This window comes from Lycium barbarum, chromosome 10 (assembly GCF_019175385.1).
Source record: "Lycium barbarum isolate Lr01 chromosome 10, ASM1917538v2, whole genome shotgun sequence".
Lineage (NCBI taxonomy): Eukaryota > Viridiplantae > Streptophyta > Magnoliopsida > Solanales > Solanaceae > Lycium > Lycium barbarum.
This window is the reverse complement of record NC_083346.1, coordinates 11,773,150-11,790,476: the sequence shown is the minus strand read 5'-3', so window position 1 is coordinate 11,790,476 and position 17,327 is coordinate 11,773,150. Positions and strand designations below refer to the sequence as shown.

The 17,327-nt window shown below is 35.3% G+C and overlaps 2 protein-coding genes and 1 long non-coding RNA gene across 5 annotated transcripts; 1 reads left to right on the top strand and 2 right to left on the bottom strand.

Annotated features, from left to right (window-relative positions):
- The first annotated feature begins 3,486 nt into the window (after positions 1 to 3,486).
- On the top strand, positions 3,487 to 6,622 carry LOC132615644 (pentatricopeptide repeat-containing protein At3g53360, mitochondrial-like). Its single transcript, XM_060330261.1, has one exon. It carries the CDS (start codon positions 3,839 to 3,841, stop codon positions 5,936 to 5,938), a length of 2,100 nt encoding a protein of 699 aa, XP_060186244.1. The 5' UTR covers positions 3,487 to 3,838; the 3' UTR covers positions 5,939 to 6,622.
- Positions 6,623 to 7,919: 1,297 nt separating this feature from the next.
- Positions 7,920 to 9,664, bottom strand: LOC132615555 (uncharacterized). Of its 2 annotated transcripts, none has more exons than XM_060330158.1 (2): positions 9,360 to 9,664; positions 7,920 to 8,245 (listed from the first exon to the last, which is right to left on the bottom strand). In XM_060330158.1, exons 1-2 carry the CDS (start codon positions 9,546 to 9,548, stop codon positions 8,054 to 8,056), a joined length of 381 nt encoding a protein of 126 aa, XP_060186141.1. In that variant the 5' UTR covers positions 9,549 to 9,664; the 3' UTR covers positions 7,920 to 8,053. The 2 variants fall into 2 exon arrangements, with proteins under 2 accessions (XP_060186141.1, XP_060186142.1); XM_060330159.1 differs by having other exon boundaries at positions 9,390 to 9,664.
- Positions 9,665 to 11,218: 1,554 nt separating this feature from the next.
- Positions 11,219 to 15,908, bottom strand: LOC132614858 (uncharacterized). Of its 2 annotated transcripts, none has more exons than XR_009572469.1 (3): positions 15,747 to 15,908; positions 13,797 to 13,861; positions 11,219 to 11,972 (listed from the first exon to the last, which is right to left on the bottom strand). It is a non-coding gene; the product is annotated as an uncharacterized LOC132614858 (long non-coding RNA). The 2 variants fall into 2 exon arrangements; XR_009572470.1 differs by lacking the exon at positions 15,747 to 15,908 and adding an exon at positions 15,603 to 15,693.
- Between the last annotated feature and the right edge of the window lie 1,419 nt (positions 15,909 to 17,327).

Genomic DNA, 17,327 nt, shown 5'->3' with positions numbered 1-17,327 from the left:
GCCATTTATTTGGCTGAAATTGTTGACCCTTCATCCTCTATTTTAATTATTCTTGGGCCTCTAATTTAACAACTAGTACAATATATACTATATGAAGACAATTAATAATTAATGTGTAAAAAATAAGGATTTAAGAAAGTGTTGTTCTATAATTAATTTAACGAGTTCAAACCCAAAAAAATGAAATGATGACGAATCATTTAAAATTTGTGGTAAAGTAATGCTTGTAATGTTTAAAAATAAAAGTAGCGAAAATAATAGTACTGAAAATAAAGTATTTAGTTCGTCAGTAAATTTAGAAGCCCGAGTAAATAAAATTGAATAAAGGAGGGACAAAATTGGGTGTCAACATTTAGTTGAAGTTAAAGTAAGACAAAAAATTAAGAAAATAAGCTTTTTATTTAACAAAGATTTTTTTTTTTCACTTTGCTTGAATGTAGTGAGTATTCAACTCTTTCGGAATTTGATGTGAAGAGTTAAGAGGAGGTGTTCTAAAATTGTTACTTAAAAAATAAAAATGAACAAACTAATTAAGAGTTAGACCCAAACAAGCAAGATTTAACTTTTACATAGATCACCTTAAATTACATGCATCATGTGTTGGGCCCGTGCAATCTAATCTAGTTATGATATACTAGAAAAGGCTTTTTTATTAATTTGGTTTGGTAGTTACGCGAATTATAAAAAATAAAAATAACTTGACTTCGGCTGCATTTGTTTTCATTAAGATTAAGACGTCTGAATCTGAATGATTAAGATGTTAAGACGTCTGAATCTGAATGATTAAAATGTTGTCTCTAGGTCCGAACACTGAATGATTAAGACTGTTTGTTTTTAAGCGTCTGAATATATACTCCCTCTGTCTCAATTTATGCCATACAATTCACGTTTCGAGAGTCAAACAACAAAAATTTTAACCGCGTTTTATTTGTATGTCATTTAAATATTTTAAATTATTAATTATTGTGACTTATAATACTTTTTATGTAGAATTTGAATATGTAAATTAATTTTCAAAAACTTATTGTATGTCTGAATTCACATCAAAATTAAGAAGTTTTATTCTCGAAATGCGAACTGTATCACATAAATTAGACAGAGAGTATAATTTTCCTTATATCAAAATTATTATTATTAATTAACATAATAAAGAGAAATAGAAATTTGAATTTGGATATCACTATAATTTACACTTGTTTTCAGTGATGTCATCAAGTCAAATTTCAACAATCGGAACCAAGTGCTCCGCTGCCGACGACACAATAATTTCAACCAAACAATTTTGGAAATTCCAAAACCTTCATTAAATTTGTAACCTAAAAAGCTCCAGTTTCAGAGAAGAGAAAGCAGAAAACAAATTCAAGATTTCACACATTTTTTCTCAATCCCAAAATCCACTCTACCACATTTTACCGCCAGAACCACCATATTCGACGGCGGTCCTCCATCTTACAGAGTATCACCACTCAAATACACCAGATTCACCCATTGCATTTATCTGGACCATCTTCCTATGAATTTACGTCGGACATATTATTTTTTAAAAAATAATTAATTGGAAGAGGTGACGATGATGAAGTGGGAGGCAGAGGAGAGATGGAGGTCGTCGATGATGTCCAAGAGTTGCTATAGGGTTACAGATTGGAAGCGGAGCATTTAATTAATTAATTTTTTTTAAAAAAAAAAGAAAGAAGGAAAGGTCTGAATGATTTTCAAACTTTGTACCAGATCTGACCGAATCATACCTCTTAAGACTCAATAAGTGATAGAATTGAAAAAAACAAAAACAAATGCACTTAATAGGCTGAAGTCTGAATAGTTCAGATTCAAGCCTCCATAAAGTGCAAACAAATGAGGCCTTAGTAGGTTCGATTATAATTCCCAAATTCACTTGCTCATGTAGACCCAAGTAAACATTGGAAGAGTTATGACCCAAGCAATTTTATTCCCACCAAAATGTAGCCGAATTTGCTCATTTGACATCTTGATATCACAAAAAGAGGGATGTGGTGCAGCGGATGAGCTGCTCCTTCCTTAACTAGAGGTCTAGGGTTTGAGCTCTGGGTATGAAAAAACTTTTGATAGGGAGGCGCCCCCCACCCCACCCTGAATGGGGCTCTATGCGGCGCAAATCCGGATATAGTCGGGCTTTACCGGACACCGAGTGGAAAACCAAAAAAAGATATGACAAAAAGAGAAAAATTTTAACCTCTTGAATTAAATACTCGATTTAAGTTTATTTTTATCCGGAATAAGTTTTTGAATTAAATACTCGGTAAAAGTTAAATTTTTCTCCGGAATAAGTTATACATTGAGGGGTAGTTTGGTAGCTGGTTAGAGTTATGCAAGTATATTAGTAATACAGTGATTATTTATGAGAGAGTTTGTTATTTCATGCAGGGATAAATTATGCGGGTTTCTAAATTACAAATCAAACACCGTATTAATTTTAGGGGAAAGATCATAGATGCCCCTCAAATCAAAATAATTAGCCGCCCATACCCCTATTATATTCGTACCCCCAGAAAAAATTAAAAATATTTACCCGAGATGCCCCCCAGTTATGATACCAACATGGTATATAAATATACCGAGATGATATCATGTAACATGCTTCAGTCCTTCTCTTAGTCCTCCATGATACCCTCATGATATATAAATATACTGAGATGGTATCATGGAAGATGCTTGGTCCTTCTCTTAGTCCTTCAACATTTTATGGCTCCACAATTACCCCTCTTACCCATTTTGGGGCAGTACCAGCGGATCGCGACCCTGATTTACTTTTAGTTGAAGGAAAGTATTTTAACTGGCCAAAGTGATCCCTCGCGTCCTTTTATTAGTACAATGATTGTAAACTCAGAAAAATCACAATTACAAGGCATGCAGAACAACAGATTGGACTCGAATAAAATAGGAAAAATAAAAAATTAGGGCTTCAAACCTACAACTGTTCTTCAACTGTAAAGGTTTAAATCGTAGGTCTTGAACTGCAAGAAATTATTTCAATGCTCTTTCAAGTTCAACTATCGTGGCAATTACCGGAAATATGGTTTGGATTTTGAAGATGAAGGACTTGATTTTGCGAGAAGATGTTCATTTATTCAAAAAGACACACTTTTCTCGCAAAAATCCTCTATGTTACCGTCGTCTTATATACATATACCGTGATAGTATCATGAAGGACTGCTTCAGTCCTTGAAACACTCCTTAGGACCATGGTACCATCATTATATATAAATAGACTGAAATGGTATCATGAAGGACTATTTAAATCCTTCTCTTAGTCCTCTATGATACCATCGTGATATATAAATATACTGCAATAGTATCACGGAGGAAAGAGTTTGGCCTGCAATAGTATCACGGAGGAAAGAGTTTGGCCGAGAGGTATGTCGGATAAATATTTCCAGCCGATGGGGATAGAAGGGGAAATAGTTTGAGAGAAGGTATGAACAGGTAAATATTTTATATTTTAGGAGTATTCAATGATGTTTTTCAACTTACCTTTTATCCAGCTACTAAACATGGTAAGTATGGCTTAAGTAGTACCAAACATGGTAAGTAATACCTAAGTAACTCACGTCCAAACCAAACTACCTAACGACCCCTAATTAAGATGAGCCAATTTCCTTAAAAAATACTAAGTCATCAAAACCATAAAAAGGTCGTACTAGAATTTTAATCTTCTTGCAGTCACAACTTTACTTTCTGACATCTTTGGCAAACTTATATGTTTACAATTTTTTTTTTTTTTGAAGAAATTACTTATCTAGCCTAAATTTATTTATCATATCTAAAATTTTGAAGTTTCATTATAACTGTATATTTTCTTTCTATGTCCTTTACTCAACGCCTTCGAGCATGCACCAATTCAAAGTCCCTCTTCAATGGCAAAGCAATCCATGCACAACTACTCAAATTTGGGTCCAAACAAGATGTTTTCACAAACAATCACTTACTCGCCATGTACTTAAAACTCAACCAACTCAATGATGCACAGCAAATGTTCGACAAAATGCCTGAAAGAAACATCATTTCTTGGACAACCTTGATTTCCACATATTCTCATTTGGGTATGTCTGAAAAAGCTTTGGATTGGTTTAAATCAATGGTTCTTGAAGATGGGTTTGCTCCAAATTGTTATACATATGTAGCTGCTTTATCAGGTTGTACTAACTTAAGAGCTGAAAAAACAGGGAAAGAGTTACATGGAAAGATGTTAAAAACTGAGGAAAACCTTAATAGTTTTGTAACTAACTGTTTAGTTAACTTTTATGGTAAATGTGGGTTGTTGAAATCAGCTAGGATAGTTTTTGATGGAATTATGGAACCAAATTCTGTTACTTGGGCTTCTCTCATTTCTTGTTATTTCCATTGTGAGGAGTATCAAGAAGGATTGAACATGTTCGTTTTGGCGTTGAGGAAAGGAGTTATAGTGAATGAGTTTATCTGTGGGAGCGTTTTGGGAGCTTCTGCTGCGATAAAAAGTTTGCAACTTGGGATGCAAATTCATAGTTTGATTGTCAAGTCTAGTTTGGGGAGTATGGATCAGTTTGTGGTGACTGGTTTGATTAATTTTTACGCAAAATGTGGTCGATTGGACTTGGCACGTCGAGCTTTTGATGAGGCAGAGGCACCGGAGTTGCATGCTTGGACTGCTGTAATCGGAGGCTGTGTGCAGTTAGGGAGTGGAAAAGAGGCCATTGATCTTTTCTGTAAGTTGCTTTCGTCGGACTTGAAACCGAGTGAGAGAACATTTTCATCAGTTCTTGGAGCTTTTGTTGATGTAAAAGAACTCAGAGTTGGGAAACAGATCCATTGCCGGATTGTAAAATTAGGGTTCAACTCCTTTAGTTTCGTATCGAATGCTTTATTGGACTTTTACTGCAAAAACGACCTGTTTATGGAATCGTTAAACCTCTTTCAAGAAATGAAAGAACATGATGTTGTTAGCTGGAATACGCTAATTTCTGGATGTGTGAGCTCAGGTCAGTATGAAGAAGCTATGAGATTTCTCAGGGAGATGTTGCTTGAGGGTTTCGAACCGAGTCTATACACGTACTCTAGCATTTTGAGCATTTGTGGAGATTTACCAGCTCTTGAATGGGGCAAGCAAACCCATTGCCGTGTACTGAAGTCTAGATTTGATTCCAATGTGGTCGTTGACAGCGCTTTAGTTGATATGTATGCTAAATGTGGACGACTTGGTTACGCACGTAGAGTTTTCGACATCCTTCCCGAGAAGAACTTGGTATCTTGGAACACCATGGTTGTCGGATATGCCCAACATGGGTTCGGGAAAGAAGCTTTAGAAATTTATGCTATGATGCAGAGCCATGGGGTTAAACCTAATGATATCACATTTCTTGGAGTATTATCTGCTTGTGGACATGTTGGACTTTTAGATGAGGGACTTCACCACTTTACTAGCATGACTAAGGTGCATGGAACCATTCCGAGGACCGATCACTTGGCTTGTATAGTCAGTCTGTTTGCACGAAAAGGAAAAACGAAAGAAGCTTATGGTTTTATAAAGAGCTTTTCAGGGGAACCAGATAAGGTAGTGTGGCGTTGCCTATTGTCCGGTTGCAAAGCTAACAGAGACTTCATATTGGGAAAATATGCTGCTGAAAAGATTCTAAGTATCGATCCAGATGATACTTCAGCCTATATCGTATTGGCTAACATTTACGCGGAGTTACAGATGTGGGATGAAACAGCTAAGATTAGAAAGGTGATAAAGGAGAAGGCATTAAAGAAGGAAACTGGACATAGTTGGATTGAACTGCAGAATAAATTGTATACATTCTCAGCATGTCATATCATGTCCCTTCAAGAAAGCTATCTGCAGCAAGTTTTGACTGGCTTGACAGCCCAATTGCTTGATTCAGGCTATGTGCCTGATTTCATGTTTTCGTTGAATTTTGAGGACTAAGTATAAGAGATAGTATCTGCACAGATACATCCACCGATGATTGGTAGGTGACACGCAAGAAGAGCGAAGAATCTTCATCTGTGTTTGGATAACTCATAATCAGACTAGAAGAATCAACAGTGATACAGAAAAAAAAAAAGGGTTCAGTTAGAGGAACTTCTTGGTTGAAATATTGTTATGTGAGAGGTCGACAAGGTTAACTCCATGACTTGGTATGCCTCAAGAAAACTCGGTCCCAAACCCGAATAGAGGAGAAGGATTACAGTCAGTTGACAGGCAGAACTACGACGATCCTCTTCGTAGATGCAATAAGATTCATTTAATCGACCTTAACCAATTTGCTATTAAGGCATAGTTGATTGACTATTGAGAGGTCAAACAAATTTTGGAAGCTTGAGCTCTGCCTGAGGCTAGTCAGCAAGACATCCATTCTTGGGTCTACTCCAGTTGAACATCCCTGAGACATTGATGCCCTAGGGCACGCTTGGTTTGTGGACAAAATTATGCAGGGATTCATAATTCTTGGATTTTTTAATACTTATGATTTATTTGGTTCATTACATTAAAAATAAATGTGATATACGGTGTATAATCCAAAACTTGTATTTGATTTTAAACTGGATAAACTTTTGTTTCCAATTTTTGGCCTTGATCTTCAATAATCCATAGAAAAGGGCTTTTGCAAACGGGTAATGTTGATGTTTTACTTGTATAGTTCAAGGTAATCAAGAGCCAGCTAGACAACATTTTCCATCACATATATATCCATCTACACAAAAATCCAATCAACTTTATTTTGCATACTACAACACCATTCCTTACCTGATCTGATTAACGATACGATCTATCCAAACATTATAATTTTTATTAAAACAATAAAGTATAATACAATACAATATAATACGATATATTATCGTTCCTTACCTGATCTGATTTAAGAACGAAAACGATACGATCTATCTAAACATTATAATTTTTATTAAAATAATAAAATATAATACAATAAAATATAATACGATACATTATTATGATAAGTAACACCCAAAGAGACTCATGTGTCGGTCCTAAGGCGCTCATGAATGTAAGATTGGTACTTTTAAGTTTTATAGCATCGTATCATTAAATGACTTAAATTAAATCTTTCATAATGTAATGACGACAAATCACATTTTATAACAATTACGTCGTTATTCTCATCTACTAATCGTATTTTATTCTTTAACTACTCTCTTATAATAATTTTACCCTGTACCCTTATCCATCAAATTGCTGATATGTAACATCATATAACTACGAAAAACAATTCAATCTATCCAAACATTGTATTTATTAAAACAATAAAGTACAACAGAAACAATACACTATAACACGATTCAAAATATATACAACAAAAAAGGCTCAAATATGCCATCCAACTATCGGAAATGACTCATTTATGCCACTCGTCAATAGTTTGGCTTATTTATACCATCGAACTATAGGAAATGACTCATTTATGCCATCTAACTATAGGAAATGACTCATTTATGCCACTCATCAATAATTTGACTCATTTATGCCGTCGCCCATTATCAAAATGACTTATCCATGCCATTTTTCATTAACGCCGGTTTTATAATACCAGATATGACACGTAGCCTCCAATTAGAGGTCTACGTTGTTTAATTAAACCAGCCCAATTTTAAATACCAAATTAATAAAAAATCCGACCCATACACCTTACTCACCCACAATCATAATCTAGTTGGAGGCCACGTGTCATATATGATATTGTAAAACCAGCTTTAATGAAATATGATATGGATGAGTCATTTTGGTAACAGGCGATGACATAAATGAGTCAAACTATTGATGAGTGGCATAAATTAGCCATTTCCTGTAGTTCGATGGCATAAATGAGCCATTTTCTATAGTTCGATGGCATAAATGAGCCAAACTATTGACGAGTGACATAAATGAGCCATTTCTGATAGTTGAATGACATATTTGAGCCTTTTCCGTATATACAATAAAGTACAACACAACGCGATACGCGATACTATATAACACGACACATTATAAAACGACACGTAACAACCGTGCAAACAAAGTTTAGACTCTCCTGTCAATCCTAAGCTATTGAATGTAGGATTGTCCGGTGATATCAATGTCACGGTGGCCGGAAGACTGTGGAGGTTTATTTTCCGGCTGAATAGAGGCTGCTTCCTTTGGTCCATCAGCACTTTGTGTTTCACTTGCAGGTGCCTTGTCCACTTTCGTGGCCGGAGTTTCATCATCCTTCCCATACATGCCACCACCGTATGCTTCCTGTGGTAGAAATACTCAAATCAGTCCAATGGAGTAAAATCAAGCAAAGTGAAGTCGATAAACAATGAGAAAACAATAGTAATAAGAATTTAATGAAAAATTCAGAACGAGTACATTAGGCACTTTAAGATTGTAATTTCTCCCACACAATGTAAATGGTTAAAGGAAAAAGGAAAGTCTATCCACACGATGTAGATGCTTAAATGAAAATTCTATCCTCAGAATGTATTTCCTAATTCTATTGTTTTATATATCAATCAGAAAAGCGAAAAGAGTTCCATTACGTATTGATTGATGAGCTAATCAAATATCAAATATGAAAGACAAATCATTCAATTATTATACAATGCCTACCCTAGAAACTCTAGAAATTAAAGTTACACTTTTTGAATTTTTCTACTACAAGAACTCAACTAAAAAAAGAAAAGAAAAAAAAAGAGTGATCTGCTGGAAGTTGATAGTATATTTATAACAAATTTAAATATACTATATGAAGGGTCAACTACTACCAGAGATGACTATTCCTCAGCTTTGTTAGTATGAATACAGAAACATTATTTTAAGAGGATTGCCATTCAGAAGTTATTTTAAGGCTTCTGCACAAAAGCCTTTTATAGGCAAAAACTTGTTCTCCATCTTAGGCACCCAACGGGTGCTTTTTTGTTCTCAAACAACATAATCGTTCAAATCAAATTTAAATATAAGTTGGTTACTACCTTAGATATGAAGAAAGACACCTTTTAAGAAAAGCCACTTATCTAAATCAGTTTTACTGATTATTTAAATATTACTAATATCATATTATTATTTATTAATAATAATAACAAACTCGATCAGTTTAGTGTGAGGTCTGAAAATACTTAAAAAATGGTAATTTGCGGGGTTGAAAGTTGCAATTCGCGGAGAGTTTAGCCTCTAACAATTAGAGGAGGCTAAAACCTCCGCGAATTACAACTTTCAACCTCCGCAAGTTAGCATTTTTTTTTCTTTTGTAGTGAAACGGTGATAGAAAGGCAAAAGAAAGTTAAAAAAAGAAGACAGTAGCAACGAGCAGAACAACAAGAAGATAATACAATGATGTATATTATTTGTAAATACTTATACGTATACACACATATATATATATTAATGGATGTTGTAACACTTCCTTTGTAAGTGGTCGCATCCTCGAAATATATGGTGGTTGGTGTTCCCTCTGGCTAGCCTCCTCCTCTTGCTTTTCTTTCTCCATGGCTAATTCATCCTCCTTGTCAGACGACCTTTTCTTTGTTGAACTAACACTTAAGCTAAGTGGAGTTGTCATTAAAATGACACTTTATTATTTTTGGGGACACTTTAAAAGAGAGAGAAATGCATTCCAATATGGAGTATCGAACAAAAATAAGAATCAAAAGTTCGAACGTATGGTCGGCGTGATATATTGACACGTATATATATATATATATATATATATATATATATATATATAGATGTTTGTTAACTAGAAATGTGGCAAATCTTTTGACTGTCCACGTACGTGCCATGCAAAATGCTTCATTCCATATCCATGGAAATTAAATAAAGGTCAGAATCTGAGTTATATTTTATTTTATGTATATCTATACGAGTTTAAATTTTTGTGCCTGTCTACGCACAAAATCTTTTACATTATTAGGGTAACTTTTAAAGTATACTGTAACTTTTCTTTATGAAGTTACTCTAACCAAAAATATTTCTATTCTTTTACTGTAACCAAATTATGTCCTTTTCAAACTTTGTTTACAATTTTGATTCTTTAATCAGAGTTTTCTGAAGCAATTCTTTAACACTTTAGACATTGTGAACGGTAATCCATATGCATTTTCTAACAAATTTTTAACCTTTTTTTTTTGTCTACAAGTATCTAAAGAATTACTGTACAATCTTAAATTGTGAAATCTTTAGGTTGTCGTTGGGATAGAACTTTAGGAATTGATGTTTCATTAATGTTGTATATTTTAACAATGAAACTAAATTTTCAATGTTAAAGAAGAGATGCTTCTGATGCATGCGAAATTAAATTCTTCATTCAAAATTAGGCTGGCAGAAATTCTTCATGAAACAAAGTAATTCTGAGGTTGATGGACAAATAGAGGCTTATAGTGGTGGAAGAAGCAAAGATAAAATGCAGGTCGACTATCGAAGGATTTTTTTTTTTTTTTTTTAATTGTGTGTTGGAATTGGACCCAATAGGCACGCTTGAATGGAGTCGAGGTTCCTTCTTCACCAGGTGTGGGCCTAACGGTTTTGGGCCTCCAGTTAAGTTCCCGCAGCCTTGGGACCTCTCGAGCTTTAGCCCAAATTTGCACGACTGTCCTTATTTCGGGGTTGTCTTTAATTTTTGTCCTTCACCTAAAATCCAGAGGTTCTGGGTTTGAAGCTCGGCTCAATAAAAAAAAAAATCGCAAGGCAGAGTTTCGTAGTAAAATTAGGTTTATTCAGGCAAAAGTTAGGCCTTAAGGCAGAGATTTGCCTTAGTTGCCCAAAATTAGGCTTTAAGGCAAACCTCTGCTGCCTAACATTTGCCCAAAATTAGGCTTATTCGGGCAGAAGTTAGGCCTTAAGGCAGAAGTTTGCCTTTAAGGCAAACATAAGGCAAGAATTATCCATGTATCAAGTTTAATCGTTGGTCCTTCCTATCTTAAACCTCTCTTACTACTTGTCTACAAATACTATTCCACTCGACAACTCACAGAAAAGAGTGACATCTACAGTTTTGGAGTCGTTCTTCTTGAACTAATTTGTGCCGTGAACCACTTAGCCACTCGGGGTCTCCAGATTCCTTCAATTTGGTTATATGGGTAAAAGCAAATCTTATAATGTGTTTCATAGAAAACATAACAGAAAACACTTTATTGACTTCCAATAACACTCATATGTTGCTCTGAATTTCAGGCAAAGCCATACTTGCAGGCAGGTGCATTTGAGATAGTAGATGAGAGCGTAAAAGGAACATTTGATCCAGGAGATGCATTGCGGAGGCCTATTATTTCAGAAGTATTGGCTGAGCTCAAAGATGCATACAACATTTAACTTTCCTATTTAGCATCTGAAGGACTTGCCAATTGATAAATTAGACCTTCACCAATGCAGCTCACAATTTGCAAATATGAGTATTCTCTAGTTCAATCAAATGGCACAGTAATTTTATGTGAACTCGGAATTTTTTTAAGTTATTTATGTAATGGGACAGCAATGAGACAATTTTCAATCTGCGCACCCAGGAAAGTTGAATTATAATTGACCCTTTTCCCTTTAATAAAAATAATAAATGCATATACCTTTAACGCATAAAAGATCTGTCTCTGGCGATTTGGTGACATCTGACCCCAAGTAGGTGAGTCTTTAAATAGTTTTTCTATCTCATCTGAGCGTAGCTGTCGGAGTACTACTAGACGCCGCCCGCTGAGATCCGGGAGTATACCGAGTGAAGCCCTGTGGGATAGCATAACCTAGTGTGAACATCATCGAGGGGCTCAAGGGAGACGCCTCAGTAAAGCCCTATCGTGGAGCCATATAGGGCAGGCCAAAGCTGTATGGAGGTGGAAGACTATATGCAATGTCGTTCATGAGGGGGTCATGAGGCAATGGAGCGCCGCGTGGTGGGAGACTTGGCGACGGGCTTCTATCTCTAATCATAAGGTTTTCTGGTGGTCTCTGGGAACTCCCATCTCCTTACCCTTCTTTGTTTTCTTACCCCTCTTTTCACCTGCCATTTATATAATAATATATGTAAGTATCGCAAATATAAATTAATAGAAAAGCGTGTTGTTCAATCTTAGAAGTGAAGGCTATACTTGGAAAATCCTTTAACACCTTAGACTTTAATCACTTCTTTTTTAATCTTACATCATACATTATCCAAACGCCTTCATCTAGTAGAATAGGCCGGCAATCAAGCAACAAAATGACACTGCCAAAGATCCAAAAGCAGTGTTACTGGGGATAATTACAAAAGGAACTTCAACTACTAGGGGATAAGATGGTGAAGGCTTAGGAATGGCAAGTTGCATCAATCAAATAGATAACAATGCAAATGCTTTGCCAGTTAACCATTTGCAACTTTTAAAACTTATCCTACAAGTGGTCCAGAATGGAAACAAGAACTATACATTGTCTATTCTTGAATTAGTCTGCTGAGGCTGAAAACAATATACGCCATTTCACGAGATACTTAAACTAAAAATGTTTAGGCCTAACATTCAAACTGATCAACGGGAACTTGCATAGTTAGACATGATTTGCAAACTGACAAGAATGATGGCGATGGGAAAGATGCACAAACTTTTCATTGCTACAGAGAATCCAAATAATCAAAAGCAGCACCTGTGTTTTCTGGTTTATAGGTACAAAGGAAAATAAAAACCTCATTACATAAAGATATTTGCTGGTGTTTTTACCAGAGGGCATGACTTGGTTGAAACATGGCTCAAAGTAGAATATTATTGCTGTTTCTTTGCACCAAGGAAAGTTTCTCCAAGCTTCGTACAGTTGGAATTCGTATAACAATGGTTGCTAAGGTTACTGTTTCTGTCCAACTGAAGAAACGAGGAGAGCAACGATTATTGCTCTCCAATATTATTGCTGATTAAGAATAGTTCTTGAACAGCTTGCTCAAGAACTAGAACTGAGCTTAGAATCCGATTTTATTGACCTTTTTCATTCCAAGACGCCTTACAATGGAGAGGAATCGCAACTATATATAAAGGGAAAGATTGGGAAGGGGGAATTCATAAGTTAGTTATAACTAATTCTAAAAATGAAGCAGTCCCTTAACTAACAAGTCCATATCAAGTGACCTCTCTAACTGATTTTCAACAACCATCCAGACTAATTAGACTTACTGAAAGGGAAGAGAAGCTAAAATTGGAAACTTGCCATATTTGGATCGTATCATAGTATGATGGTCATAGACGAGAAAATGTATCTACGGGTGCACCTTTTACTTAATCTCCCACTATACTTCTAAATTGAACATACTTAAGTGGCAGATAACTCACTAAAATACATACATACAGGTAGTTAAGCATGTTAGGATCTAAAAATCAACTCTTATGGAAGAAAGAAAAAAATGATTTAATCATTGCCACAACATCCGAACCTTTTCTAATGGTTCATGATTATTGAGATGAAAGTCCACTAATAGACAAATATTACCTTATTGTAAGTACTAAAAACATTAAGGTGAAATTACGTTCATGAAGCTGGATTATGCCAGTTGTGGAAGGAAATGAGGACATCCATTATATTGATTATCAGTTATCAGCTACTAGGAAATAAGATGGTGCAACATTGATTCACAATTAATACAATATCAGGAAAAGCTAGTATCACTGATCTTAGTCTAGGAAATGATGTGATTCAAGCTTATACTTTTAACATAAGAAACTAGTTTGGGACAACTAGTTCATCATGGAAGAAGGAAATTCAGACACTATGGATTATTGCAATTGTTTTCTTGCAGTCTGAAATTTGGCATTGTTCTACAGAAATTCATATGGGACACAGGCTACACACAACTGGAAATAAATACCTTTGCCGAAGCTGCTGCTTCCCCAAAGAATCCTTTAAAACCTTTCTTCTTTATCAATCCTGACCCTGAAACAAAATATCACATAGAGAAAAATTGAGTACATCACCAACTTACAAGGTCAAATTTTTGGCACTAAAAGAATCCCATTTGTGAAACCCCAAATCTATTTAATCTTACAAAAGTAGGGCATTGAAAAAATAAAATTCTCTGAAAATGCATGGTAGCTAGTAGGAACACAAGAAAGTTATTTATTGAGTAATAGAAATTTATTGAATAATTCCTAGTAAATATCGATTACACTAACAAACAGAAGAAATAGCAAATGATATGGAATATCAGATACAAGCTGATGTATTAGAACCAGCAGTTGGTATGCACATTACAGGCCAAATTCACGCATACAGGATTTCAACAGATGCAGTACACTTTTGGTTTAGTTCTTGGCTTATTTCATAGCTTTTGGAAGGGCTGCTACAGATCATAAATAACAGAGTTTGCTGGTGTGATATGCATCAGTGGCTATTCACAATATGATCACAAAAGGCTACTCATACAAGATCATAACTACTGTAGATTTTTCAGAGAACATATGCAGCATATATAAGCAGTTTATTGGCCAATTGTTTTATCAAAATCTGCTTACTTTCATGCTATATCATGCTCAAACCACCATGGGAAGAGAACATGGTGGTTATTTTTACTAACTCAGTTTTCTGTTTTGCAAGTCTTTGCTATGCAAGGAAACACATAAACATAAGATAATTATGCTAACTATGCCACTTGCAAATTCAAATTAGAAAATGAGTTTATGGATCCAAAAAAAGTAGTAAAGCTATTCATTAACATGACAACTTCAAAACAATGATAGTATTCAAAAATAGAGTAATAAAGCTAAACCATTCCAGATAGAACCTATAAATAAGAAGTAAACAATCAGCTACTAATTTCAAACATGTAAAGAAAATATGAAAGTATAAAAAAAATACTTAGTAATTGCTATTAATCCTCATCCCCATCTCCCTCTTCTGACCATTCTTCTTCATCAGTTGTTTCGTTTTCATTATTACATTCATTCACCTCTGCATTAATTTCTTCTGTATTTATTTCTTCTAATATGTGTTCTTCTAATATGTGTTCTGCATGCTCTAAATCATCTTCTAACTCATTGTCAACTGTTTGGTGAACAATTGATATGTCGTCAGCCCGGAACGCAACTGGCAATACATTCTCCACTTCCACTCGACCCACAAGCTTGACTTTAATTACCACCCACCAAGCAGACTTATCTGGACGCAAGGGATAAGGAGCATAGTACATTTGTCTAACATTTTGTGCAATAATGAAAGTATTATAAGCCGCATACTCCCTCATGTGGTTTACTTCTATGGTGTTATGTTGCTTGAGTACCCTTGTACCTCTATTTGGGGTTGGATCAAACCACTTGCACCGAAAAAGTACAATTCTTTTTTTGCCACCACCAGGGTACTCCAGTTCTAGGATCTTCTTAATTACACCATAATAATCAACCCCCGCTTGATTTCCATCCCCACCTTTAACCCAAACCCCACTGTTGTTAGTTTTCATATGCTTAGATCATTCTTCGGTAGTAAATTTGAAACCATTTACCCCATATTTGTCCATAGAATAGACCATACTGGGTCCCCAAGATATGTCCTTTAAAAGTTGATCATGATAACCATATTCTATACTGTAAACCTATTAATAGTTAAGAAATAGTAAGTTAGAAATAATATAATGTGCACTTTTAAAATTATGTTAGTCTTGTGAAAAGGTTGTAACACTTACATAATCGTTAAACCACTTTCCAAACTAGTCGTACACTTTTTCAACGCCATTTAAATGCGCAAAGTAACTGCCCGACTAACTGGAGTTTAAGTTAGTTGGTACGCCTTGTGCTTGGATATTTAGTGCAAAATAATAACAATTTACTCATAATATTGTTGAACTTCCGGGCAATTCAGCAAGACAATTCAAAATTAGGATGCTGGCAGAAGCATTTCATGAAACAAAGTAATTCTGAGGTAGATGGACAAATAGAGGCTTATAGTGGTAGAAGAAGCAAAGATAAAATGCAGGTCGACTATCTGAAGGAATATTTTTTGGGTCATTTGCACGATTACCCTTCAAAGGTACTGAATTGGTCGTCTTTATTTTTGCTCTTCGCCTAATATCATGAGAGGTTTGAGATTCGAATCCCGACTCAGTCAAAAAAAAAATTACAAGGCGGAGTTTCACAGGCAAATTTTGAATGCAAAACTCTGTCTTATGATTTTTTTTTTTATTGAGCCGGGGTTCAAACTCAAAACCTGAAGGACAAAAATTAAAGACCACCAATTTGAGGGACAAAAATTAAAGACCCAGCACAATAAAATGATATAGTTTTTTAATTGTGTGTTGGAATTGGACCCAATAGGCACGCTTGAATGGAGTCGAGGTTCTTTCTTCATCAGGTGTGCGCCTAGCGGTTTTGGGACTCTAGTTAAGTTCCCGCAGCCATGGGACCCCTCGAACTTTACCCCAAATTCTCATCAATTTTTTGCGCGGATTGACCTTCTTTTGGGGGTGGTCTTTAATTTTTGTCCCCCAATTGCTGGTCTTTAAGTTTTTCCCTTCGCTTGAAAAGATGATCAAAAATATCCTGAGATTCTGTGTTCAAATCCCTGCTCAGTAAAAAAAAAAAAAAAAAAAAAAATATCTCAAGACAAGGCTTTGCAAAAAGTTCTGTTTTATGCGGCATACTTTGCCTTAAGGCATACCTAAAAGTTTGCTCCATACAACAAAACTTTTCCTTAAGGCATAGACTTTGCCTTATATGACAAACTTTTAGTTATGCCTTATGGAAAAGTTCCGCCTTATGGATCATACTTTTAGGTATGCCTTAATTAAAAGTCTGTCTATTGCTTTATAAGGCAAACTCTGCCTATTGCCTTATAAGGCAAACTTTTAGTTATGCCTTAACGAAAAGTTCAGCCTTATGGAGCATACTTTTAGTTATGACTTAATTAAAAGTCTGTCTATTACCTTATAAGGCAAACTCTGCCTGTTGTAAGACAAACTTTTAGTTATGCCTTAAGAAAAATTTCCGCCTTATGGGGCAAACTTTTAGTTAAGGCATAACTAAAAGTATGTCCCACAAGGCGAAACTTTTCCTTAAGGCATAACTAAAAGTTTGCCTTATAAGGCAAAATTCTGCCCTCTCTGACAGAGTTTTAGTTATGCCTTAAGGCAAAGTCTACCGCATAAGGCAGAACTTTTGCAAAGTCTTGCCTTGCGATTTTTTTTTATTTTTATGACTAAGCCGGAGTTCGAATCCAGAACCTCGGAGTATTTTAGACCAAGGACAAAAATTAAAGACCAGCAATTTGAGGGCCAAAAACTAAAGACCACCCCAACAAAGGACAATCGAGACCACCCGAACAAAGGGTAATCGTGCAAATTGCCCAATTCTCAATTTGTTGTTTTGTTAATACTAACACAACTCATGTAGAGCTGGGCCGTGTGCCCAATTTT